Genomic DNA, 12,025 nt, shown 5'->3' with positions numbered 1-12,025 from the left:
TTTTCCATCATCTTACTTTCTGCCTTCTCTTCAACAAAAGCTTTGGAAAGTGTATGAGTGACAAGGGCTTGTAGCTAATGAGGGATAATTAGGCATACTTTAGAGCTATGGGAAGGCTTAATTACATTACTGTGGGTGTACTATAACCAATACTTTATTGCCTTGTAGTGGCAGGAGCTTACAAAGTGAGACCATGCAGGCTACTGCTGTATGTATTCTGAGGCAAGATCTAAATTCTTGCCTTAGTGAAAAAGTTTTTCTAAGAAAGGACTGCAGGGTTTAATCCATTAAGAAGACAATGCCACTAGTACATGAAGGGGAAAATTCCATGTTTTTGTTTTATTTTCAGGTAACTACACATTAAGAGTTGACTGTACCCCTCTTCTCTACAAACTGGTGTATAATCTGACAAAAGAGGTACAGAATCCATGTCTTTTTCTGCCTTTCTAAGAATAAGTAAGACTCCAAGTTTATTTGATAAAATTGGACTATTGAATAATACCAGACTTTTTTTATTGCTGTGCTAGAAGATCCCACCAAAATCAATAGCAGAACATCCCATCAGCAGTACACAGTCCATGCTCACAGTTCCTCAGTATTTTTAAAAGCATTGAAATTAGTCACTGACATAAGTGGAATCTTATTTGCAATATACAGTAAAAATAATAATAATAAAAGCAAAATGCTTGAGCAAGATGAATTCTCTAAAGTTATAAACATTGAAGGGAAATATTTTTGACATTGGCTGGTTACCATTTTCTCTCTGTCCGTTCCCCTGACTCTTCTCCATATCTCACTGAGCCCCTGAAATATGTGATAAATATTGAAGGATTAAGAAGGTTTTTAGCAGGTCTGATGTGTGGATTTGCTTTATTTCAAGTGGTCTAACCATGACTCCTTTACTTTCACCTCTCAGCATACATTATCATAAGGCTGAAAGGTTGTGATCCATTAAAGCATGGAACTTTATCTTCCATATGAGTTAACCAGATTAGGCTCCTGTGGTGAGCCATTGCCACCATCCTCAGATGAGGATTCATCTCAGCTAACAAAAGACAGAACAACAGGCTCCCTGTAAAGGCATTGGGTAGAAATTGGTGCCTTTAGGATGAGATTTGTTTGACCAGATGTGGTTGTCTACCTTTGTGTGTACTGAACTCAAACTCTTTCCCCCCCTAATCTTAAGGGAACTCGGGGCACTCGGTCCAGTGTGAAAATCTGCCCTGTAATGGCACTTGGTAGGATGACTCCAGGTACCAATCTCCCATCCTGCTAGATGCATTCATCCCAAGTTATTTTCAAACACAGTACACTTTTACCACCTGAAATGCCATGGTTCAGATCTGGGGAGGTTTATCTGTGCTGTTCCCACGATTTTCTTTTCTTTTCTACATTTTCTTTTCCTATCAGTTCTATCTTAATCTTTCATCCATGCAGAGGGAAGAAGCTGTGCTGCTCAAATATTAGCTCTGGCACTTGGCACACTGAAGAACATTCTCTTTTGTCTATAAAAATTTTTGTGTCCTTAGTGCTGCAGGGCCCATGATAAAATAATTTACTTTCTGTCTGCAGTAAGCCACTAATTCAGGAAAACATTTCACTGTAAAAGATACACAAAGTTACAAAAAAGTGCTCTGGCCTAAAAATAGTACCTAGCTCTGATCTTAAGTCAACTATTGTGGGTTTGAGTAGAAGACTTCCATTAAAGTAACATGCAAAGTACTTGATACTGGCTTGTAAAAAAAAAAAGTCATATTCACTGTTTTTTTAGCTTTTAGCAGTAGAAGCATGATGTAAACCATAGAAAACCTGGCAGCCTGATTATTCATGTCCAAAGGAAAGTTATTTCAGTTCATAGTCAGGTGTCCAACATCCAAAGATCTCTTTGCTCTTCTTGTTTTTTAGTGAGCCAGTTCTCACCAGAAAGAAGTGTAGTGTTTTCTTTCAGGGAGTTCTGCATTTCAGTGTGCTCCAGCTGCAGATGGGACATTGAGATGTTGACTGTCTTCTTGGCCCTGCTTTACTGCCAGGGTTTAGACACTTGGACACCACCAAATGGTGTCTGCAATAGTTCAGCTCCAATCCTCCTGTGATTATCACTGCTTCTTCTGCATTTATACTTAGAGAACTCTTCATCTTCTCTTGAGTTAGCAGGAAGCTTATGCTGATCCTAGATTTGGATCTAAGTCAGGGCAAATATGTTTTACTGTGCTCTCAGTGTTGTATGAAAAAGCTGACCAATGTTTTTTATATGACCAGAGCTGTTAGAATAACATCTTTGCCAGAGCATAGAGTGCTTTTCCTCCCATATGTCAGAGTTCAGCTTGCTCTTATTAATGTGCAGTTTTCACTTTAGCCCTAGGACTTGACCAGAGCACCCTGAAAATGACAGCAGCTAAGCAGTTATTGCACAAAGTTGTTATTTTCCTGCTAGCTGCTGACAGAATCTCAGAGGTCAGAACTCTTTGCAATTTCAATTTGGAGTCTGTATGTTTTTCAAGGTTGAATTTAAGTCTCAACAACATGGTGGGACCATGTAAGTGTCCATGAACATTTATTCTTTGTATTTTGGAAAAAAAAATCCAATCCTCTGCACATAATAACCAATATTATACTTAAAGGACCATATCTATTAAAGGTTGTTTAAGTGTAAGTCGAGACCAGGGTTGGAGTCTTTACTTATTTCTACTCTGCCACAGATTTTCTAAGAGCTTTTGTCAACTTATTTTATACTCTTTCATAGTTTTGCTGGCAGTGCGATGACAGCACTAATACTTACCTTTTCCATCCTGGTTACAGAACTTTTGGGGTCTTTTTTTGAGGTGAGGGTGAGACCTACATTTGTACATACAGTATCTTTCACAATGATTCTCCAGGCTTGGTTGAGTCCCCTTGGAACTGCTATAATATGACTGGTTTGGATCCTTCCTTCTAGCACAATTCTTTTGTGCCTTTCCTAGAGAGCAAGCAGCCAAATTTTAGGTTTAGCCTTGCTGAGAGAATATTGATGCTGTGCAAACCTCAGGACAAACAGGCTTGTGGTTGTCATCTCCCTATGCCTGCTGAAAGGAAAGCAGGTTCCAGTTTCTGGAGGAGTCCCACAGTATTATATATGCTGTTGTGGGTGTACATGCACATTCCCCCTGTAGGACATGAGCTCCAGGTAGCATCCCTTTAACCTGTTCTTTCCTACTGTCTGTGGCTGGTTCCAAGTGCCTATGAGATGCTTTCCTTGTTTGAGAATGCATAAATGTGTGCAACAAAATGTCAATATTCACTTCTGCATGCAGCAACCCTGCTGGTTAAGAATGAAGCAGGGAGCTGCAAAGATCTCCTTTGATAATGAATTGAGTTAAAGGTATTTCCAGTGAGATTATTGCATTTCCCTCTCCAGATTTTAAGCCCTGATGAAGGTTATGAAAATAAATCTCTTTATGAGAGCTGGCTTGAGAAAGATCCCTCATCTGAAAATAATAACTGTCCCAGGTAAGTTGTTAATATGTTTTGGGGTTTTTTACCTCAATATTTTAATTATATCCTGGCATGGCTACTCACTAGAATTTTTTGAGATGTGCTATTTATGGCAATTTTTAGCACAAGGTGACCCTCTAGCAGTATCTTTAATAGTAAAATAAAATAGTATTATTTTTATTTAATGATGGTGACATTATTCCTGTGGTGAAATGAAACCTCACACTTTCTAAAGACCTTTTTATTAGTAGAAAAGCAATTGAAAAGCATTCCAAAAAAAAAAGGATGGGGAAAGTGTTCCAAACATAGTTTAGTCACCTCCTAGATAAGATAAAATCAAAATTGTTAGGATAAGCAAACAGTTGAAAGAAGCTGCCTAGAGCAGTAATTAAAAAGCAGTAATTAAAAAACTTGAGATAATTATTTCTTGTTTATACAATGAATATAAATGTATTACATTACAGATATATATATGAGTGTGTCAGCCCTTCATATTTGAAGGTATTACAACTCCAAAACACTCTTTCTACCTGTGACTCAGAAAGGCTAAATCTTATTCACAGTGTGGTGTTACTGACGTAAGGTAAACAGAACTCTGCCCCCTTTTGTGATTTGACAAAAATCTTCTGCATGTTTCTGCCTCTGCTAAGATGAGCTTCTGGATTCATTCATTAGACCCACTGAGATTTCTTCCTTTTGAAAAAGCAGCCAGATTTGATCTTTTTTTTGTTGATGCACATAATTCCTTGCAGAAACGTACACTAACTTCAGCTGGAAACAGAAGAAATATTTTTTTTTTTTTAGCTGAGAAACACTAATTGTTCATCCGGCCGGCCATTTAAACCCAAAACTAAACTTCAAATGTAAATATTGGAAAACACTTGGTAGGCTGTGTCTGTCTCCTGTCGCCTCCTTTTCCCTGCCACGCCGCAGCTCCCCATCAGATGGCAGCGGCGGCCCGCGGGTGCCGCCCGTGCCTTTCCCAGCGGGAATTATTTATCGGCGTCGGATTCGGCTGCGGAATGTGCCAAGTACACAAACACATCTGTCTTTACACATACTGCTGCCCAATTCGTATTAGTTTGGAAATAGATGATTGATGTTTTAAGACGGCAGAGACACGGCTGATACAATTTTATGGCTCCTGTGCATAAATTGTTTGTATTTTTAATGTCAGCACTGCCGTAATTTGGATTGCTACAATTAAAAGATCTTCCTAGCAATATTGGATACTGAACTGGAGTGTTGGAATAAAATCAGTTAAGTAATTAAGCTTGCCATTCATCTAGCCTTTGATCTTGCTAGTGTCCCTGATGTGCCCTTCAGAAGAACTGACCTCAGTTTCTCTGAAAAATCTGCATTTTGTATAAATTAAATTACTACCACACTGTTCAGTAAGTGCTCTCACTAAGATGTTGTCTTTTCTGCATGCAGAATAAATAAACTGGGGTCAGGCAGTGATTTTGAAGCTTACTTCCAGCGACTGGGAATTGCATCAGGCAGAGCTCGTTACACCAAGAACAGGGTAAGTCTGACAGACTGCTTGAAAAAGTTTGATAGTGCTGAGCAGTCATCCTGTTAAAAGCAGTTATTCATAATTAATAAAAGAGCTTCAAAGCATCTTTGACTGGTTTGTATACAGTGATGTTTCTTAATTTAGCAAGGAAGCTAAATGTTTGGAGAATAAAACATGTTACAGTGATGTGTATATTCTATAGGATGTCAAGTTCACAGAGAGGTATTTATAGAATCTGACTGAAGGTGGACAGTTTGTTCCACCGTGCTATTAATAGTCCCCTTAATATACAAATCTTCCATTGCTGTGTTCAGAAACAGCTACACAAGGTAAAAAGGGGCTATGATGGAGGACTTTTGCTATCTAAACTCTAAACTGTTTTCACTCTTGGAGAAGGCAACCTCTGTGCAAAGGAACTGAAGGCAGGTCTGTGTGGGTAGAGAGAAGGAAGACTGCTCACTTAATACTGTCCATGGATTCAGACTGGTTTGGGTTTTTAATACAAACGCACACAAATGAAGGATATTAAATTGTGTTTTGTAGCAGATAGCTTTTTTGATTTGGAAACCAAACAAAGCATCAGAGTCGGAAAGGGATCAATACATCTTTTAACTGCAGTCAGAATACAGGGCATTGACAAATTTGCTTGCTCTTTTGCAGAAAGCAGACAAATTCAGCAATTATCCTGTTTATCACACTGTGTATGAGACATTTGAGCTAGTGGAAAAATTTTATGACCCCACCTTCAAGAAACAGCTAACAATTGCCCAGTTACGAGGAAAACTGGTTTATGAACTGGCAGATTCCCAGGTCATTCCCTTTGACTGCAGAGACTACGGAGAAGCCTTAAAAGGATACAGCAACAGAATTTATAAATTTGCCAAGAAGCACGAGGAACAGCTGAAACTTTACAAAGTATCATTTGGTGAGTAACAGCCACAGGACTGTGCATTATGGGCACTAATTAGAATCATGCAGGGACATGTTACATCTGTCATAGCTCTGCAAATTAATTCCTTTCTTTCCTGTTTGAATTTTGCCATCACAGTAAAGAGCCTCTAATTTATTTTTTTTTTTCCTAAACACAACACAGGTTTAACACATTATTGTCTTGATAAAACGGTGTGGTGGGTTCAGTGCTGGCCAGTTACTAAGGGTTACAAGAATTTTCATGAATATTATTTATTGCAGTGCTGACAGGCAGTCAAGGACCTCAAATGTAGGACAGAGAGGTATCTCAGCCTGGTCCTCACTTCCTTGCTTAAAAAAGAAGACAAGTCAAGTGTTTATGGCAACTGTTTGAAATTGAGGCCCATAGGTGTCCATTCCTCTTCATCCAAGACTTCATCTGACCCTGGGGAGCTCCACCATCTCCCTCAGTGCCTGGCTGCCACTTTTAGGCCACAGGAGCACTTTTCCAGCTCTCCTGCACGCATACATCCATTTGCTGAGCACCTGAGCACGTTGTTCTGGAGCCCATAAAACAGGATCCCAGGATCCCAGGCTGGGATAGCTCCACAGTCATTTTCAGTCTCTTTTTTTTTCTTTTCTTCCTTTTTCCTTCTTGCCTTGATCACTCCTTCTGTTTCTGCACCAAGGAGATTTTTCAGTCAGTCCTAATTCACTTGCTGTCTGATGAACCCATGATTTAGAGATCCAACCACCTTTTGGAGATGCAGTCCTGGTTTGGGGTATGTGAAATATTGTAAGAAACTCAAATTGAACCAACATTTGGGGGAAATTAAAAATTACATTTGAAATGTCATGTAATGGTTTGGTTGAAAAAATATTGACTATTTTGGAAAGACACCCTTCTTGTAAAAAGGCCTCTTGAGACGGAGGAAGCATCTTGTGTGATGGATCATCTGGTCTGAGATTCTGTAAAACACCAAGAGTTACTTCAATATGTTCTATTGCTCACTGCAGCATGTCTTGTAAGGTCAAATCTATTTTTTTTTCAATAGAACTTCTATCAAAATATCTGCAAAATCATTGATTTTCATTGTTAGAGTTTCTATCTATTTTCAGATTAAAAGTTGCACAAACTACCTCCTAACCAATGCATCTATTCTTGTTCCTAGAATCCTAGAAGAAATCTTCTATTTTTAGGGTTTTTTTTTCACCCAAATAACACCGAGACCTCTCCTTAATAACTTCATGTGTCATTTTGACTAATTTTTACAAGGCGTGTTTTTCAGTCTCATCATTATTTTCATGGCTCTTCTCTGATGCCTGATGAATTTTAAATTATTTGTTGAATGAAGCTAAAATTTCTGATTTTTTTATTTATTGTATTGCACCCGAGTACATTAAATAACATAGGTAGATTTTACAATACTGTGAAAATTAAAGTTTATTTCACTTAGCATTTTCATAGAATTGCTTATTGTCAACACTGAATGGCAGAAAATTGTTGATTAAGCCTAACAAAATCATATAATTGTCCTTTAAAATAACAGATTAAGGTTCTTCTTTGCATTTGGATTCAGATTTTAGCTGTTCATCTGCAACAATGAAGGTTGGCACGTTTTTTTCATAAAATTTATAGTCATATGCTATCAGGAAATAGTGTTTTCAAGTGGGGAAAAAAGAAATGTGATGTTTTCTAAAATAACCAACATTGACAACACTGAAGAGCTAGTGAACATGAACACAAAGTTTCTTATGTTATTTTTCAGATGGTCTTTTTTTTTTTTTTTTTCTCTTAAATCCCCTCCTACTGCTTCTGAAATATAATCTGTTGCTGTGATATGGCCATGATGTCAGCAGGGCAGGACTCTGCCCCTGGCAAACTCAGAGCTCTTGCCACGGGGTCGTGGACAAGTGTGAATTCTCACCCTCACAAGGGGACGTGTCCCTCTGAGCTGCAGTCTGTAAACAACTTGCATACATAAAATCTGTGCCTCCAATTGCACCAACTAAGCAACAGCAAGAGGACAAAAATGAAGCAAGTGTAAGCTTGTGATGAATAAATAAGTTTGCTAGAAATAGGAGAGCAAATGAGTCTGAGGAACAGCTTTCAATAGGAGTCCTGGGAACAGAAAGCCTGTCACGTGAAATTGGATGATAAATCTATAAAAAGTGAAGGGATAACAGTTGCCAACAGAGGACTGGATTTAGGGGATGATCTAATCATATGTCCCATCTTCCTGCACAATTGAAGAGAGGATACTCTGGTTTAGCCAAAATTTTCTGAAACTTGTGGGCAAAATTTACAAGTTTTAAACTTTATTTCTAATTGAGTTGAGCATTGGTGGGGTCAGGATTTGGCGCCGTAACATCCACCTGTGATTTATTTTACAAAAACTACTTGCAGAAATCAATACTTTTCCCAGGTCTGTATTAAATGGAGCCTTCCACATCACAGCTGCTGCTGCCATTAAAAGGAAGGCCTGCTGCTTCTCTAAGTTATTCCACATGTCTTGGAAGTGCAGGGCTGGGAAAAGCAGCAGCCATTCCTGCCCACCTGCCTGCCCACAGTCAGGCAATCCCCCGGGGTCTGAGGAGCAGTGCTGTGGGACAGCACGGGGGAACGTGGCCCAGGCACCTCTCGTGCTGCAATCCCAGGTGCAGCCAGCACAGGACTTGGCTGTGTGACCTGCTGTGTCTGTGTGCCACCACAGCTGTGCCTTTTGTGCCTCACCTCACGCTGCTCAGTGCACATACCACACTCTCCTGTTGTGCTGTCAATGGGACATTTCTCCTCGAGCAACACCCTGCTCTTCTTCCACAGCCTTCTGGAACAGCAGGTATTTCTGATGGAAGTCAGGCTTTCTATACCTGAACACTGCAGTGCATTTGTTTAACAGGAAACTGCAGAGCTCTCAGTGTGTGCAACGACAGCCAGTTTATTGCTTGCAAGGCAGAGGGAAGGTGCATGGTTGTGAAAGCTTTCCCAAGCACTCTGCCTTACTGCTGGTCTCATTGCAAAAGGTATTTGCTAGTAATGCAGGTCTTTAAAGTCTGCACTAGTGAAACCAATCAATTATGTAAAAATGATAGAATTAATGCTATTATATCAGCAAGACAAATGTACTTTTTCTCCCACTGGGCAACTGAAAGGTATATTTGGCTTAGTGAATATTATGAAGTTGTTCATGTTCTTCCATTCCTAGATCCTCTTTTTTCTGCTGTGGTGAACTTCTCAAAGGCTGCTGCTGAATTTCACAGGAGACTTGAACAAGTTGACAAGAAAGAGTAAGTCAGAAAAAAAGATAAATATATACATACACATACACACATATCTATATACACATTGTGTGTGTGTGTATATATATATATATGTTCTGGTTTGCCTTAGGTACCCAGGGTGGCAGTTCTTCATTTCTTCTACTACACAAGGATTCTTTCTGATGAATGTAGAAGAGAGCTCTGAACCCTGAGACAGGCAGTATCTTTTAAGATGAATTAGCAGATACAGGAATGTTTCCTGTGATTGATAGTATGAGCTGTAGAGCTTATTACTAGTATCAGGTTGTCATCAAAATTACTGTAATACATGGAAAAGCAGGTAGCAATGAAAGTTAGAGTTGGACTGAGATCTCTATTTAGACACCTACACCTGAGTGTTGTAGGTGATGCCAGAATTTTTACTTTCAGCACACTTCAGAGGATGATGCTTCAGAATATCTGAGATATTCATATGATGCTTGACAGCCTAAGGGCCCTTGCAGGAATCCTGTGCCCTCTGAGTGCAGTGACTGCAGGCCACATATGGTACCAGCTGTGTTTAAGCAGCTGAATCCCATCCTTCCTATGTTACTGTATAGATTGGAACAGGATTATGGACATTTGGCTTAGGAGTGGACACCAAAATTTAGTGATCTTCATCTGTGTAAATCTCGGTTGTCTTCTCCATTCTCTTAACTGCCATCTTCCCAGTGCCATTTAAAACTAAGCAAGTATCTGACAGTCTCAGAAAGTTTCCCATTTTATTTTGTATAGTGTGAAATGTTGTTTTCTAACACAGAAATATCAATTCATTAATATAACATGGATTCAGAATATCAATTCATTAATATAACATGGATTCAGAATCTCCACTTGCAAAACCTCACCTTTTTTTGTAACCTGTAGACCGCACTTGTCTTTTTTTCTTTTTCTGTCAGAAAAAAAGAGAAGAAAAGTTTTTTAAATGAAGCTGGGAGGTCATGTTTCCCCACTGTGTGACATTTCTCTGTCTCCCTCTCCTGCAGTTCAGTTGCAGTGCGCATCATGAACGATCAGCTGATGTTGATAGAAAGAGCTTTCACTGATCCTCTGGGCTTGCCAGGAAGGAAGTTTTACAGGTGAGGCTAAAAGTTCCTTGACCTACTGTCTAAGGCACCCTAATTTTGCAGCTGACAGGTCAGTTGAATTGCTGTATGGGTCTCACAGGAATTACAGTTCAACACATTGCTTTAAGTACAATTCAGCGAGTAGTGGACTTAGTTTATGGCCCTTAAGGAGAACTCCTTGGCTACACCAGTCTTGTGGAGCCAAGTTACTCTCTTTTGGCTCTTTTTATCAGCTGTGGTTAAACCACAACAGCATTATACTCTGACTTTTACTTGTAGATGTGCAGTACTACTGCTGTTACAACTTGCTCTTGTGATGGTCTGCAAAGTGAAGATTGAGTGAAGAATGAATGAACTGTGTTGAAAAAAAAAGCGAAAAAGAGGGTAGAGTAAATGAGAACAGATGTGTAATGAGGGTCAGTTGAAGAGAGAAGCCAAGAAAGGAGACTTTGGAGAGGGAGGGACCTTTCAGCACAGGATAAAGGCCCGTGAGCTGTGCTGCAGAGCCCCATCTGTCCCAGTTTTGGTGGCTCCAAAAAGCTTAAACCAAAAACTACTGTATCTTTTCTAGAAACCCAGTGCTTTTATTAGGAATACCCGACAAGATGCCAGCTTTCAGTGTCAGGGGGTTAAGTACCTCACTTTGCTTTCAGTATCCCCCTTTTCCTAACAACTGGATATGTCTGATTCACTGATGGATGGCTTTCATGCCATGCCAGAAGTCTTTCAGGCAGGTAGAACTGTAATCACACTTCCATCCTCCTTAGATAAACTGTCATTCACACTTTGAGAAGAATAAAGTAATTTCTTGCTAGAAATTTTCTTGTTGGATGCTGGGTATCATTTGGAGCTGTATGGGTTTTTTATTTTATTATTAGTTCTTACTTACTTGCATTTATTAATGTAATTTTTATGTTTCTTTTCATTTGGGAAGACTCTTTCACATGGTGTAAATGTGCTTTGATACTTCATAGTTAAAATAAATTTAATCGCAGATCTACAACTATTCATTATTTAGGAAAAAAAAAACAAAAAATAAGACTGATGCTTTGTGCAGTTCTGATACAATATGATCACTTTTCTTCTCAATAATTCATGCTTTTCTCAAGAATTCACCCACAGATTTTTTTTTTCCCCTCCTTTTAAATTCCTTTCCCAGGTAAGTAATCTGCTGACCATCATGCAGCTACTTAACTGTTTTTGAGGTTTCTACTCCATTTCTCACAACACACCTATAACTAGTTTCATGCCCTGTTCTCGACTGGCAAATTACTTAAGACGGGTTTGGTGAGCTCCCATTTTCAAAAAGTGTAACATGGTTTTGTTCCTAATTAGACAAATGCGTCATCTCTTCCCAAGCAGAGGCCACCTGACCTAAATCTGTGCCCTTTCCAACAGATTTTGATCTTGGGATTGTTCCTGTCCTTTTAAAGACCAATTTCCTGTGTATTTAGTGAGTTTTGATATTCCTGGGATTCATAGCTGTTTTACATAGTACACATACAATGAACACACACCCCATTAATAGTTTCTTTTATTTAGGATAATTGCCTTTTTCTTCTTTTCCCACAGACATGTTATCTTTGCTCCAAGCAGCCACAACAAATATGCAGGAGAGTCCTTCCCAGGAATCTATGATGCCATGTTTGATATTGAAAGCAAAGCTGATCAACATGAAGCTTGGGAAGAAGTGAAGAGGCAGATTTCCATTGCAGCTTTCACTGTGCAGGCAGCAGCAGACACACTGAAGGAAGTAGCGTAA

The 12,025-nt window shown here is 39.2% G+C and overlaps 1 protein-coding gene across 1 annotated transcript in view; it reads left to right on the top strand.

Annotated features, from left to right (window-relative positions):
• NAALAD2 (N-acetylated alpha-linked acidic dipeptidase 2) overlaps positions 1–12,025 on the top strand; it is a gene marked incomplete at its 3' end in the record, with an annotated part of 29,021 nt that extends 16,996 nt beyond the window's left edge. The window contains exons 13-19 of the mRNA XM_084226359.1: positions 350–417; positions 3,395–3,486; positions 4,906–4,996; positions 5,648–5,912; positions 9,103–9,184; positions 10,183–10,275; positions 11,836–12,025. Of these exons, the coding sequence (XP_084082485.1) occupies positions 350–417; positions 3,395–3,486; positions 4,906–4,996; positions 5,648–5,912; positions 9,103–9,184; positions 10,183–10,275; positions 11,836–12,025 (881 nt within the window). The remainder of the gene's footprint in view (positions 1–349; positions 418–3,394; positions 3,487–4,905; positions 4,997–5,647; positions 5,913–9,102; positions 9,185–10,182; positions 10,276–11,835) is intronic.

This window comes from Fringilla coelebs (assembly GCF_963513975.1).
Source record: "Fringilla coelebs genome assembly, chromosome: 2".
Lineage (NCBI taxonomy): Eukaryota > Metazoa > Chordata > Aves > Passeriformes > Fringillidae > Fringilla > Fringilla coelebs.
This window is presented reverse-complemented; position numbering and strand designations above follow the sequence as displayed.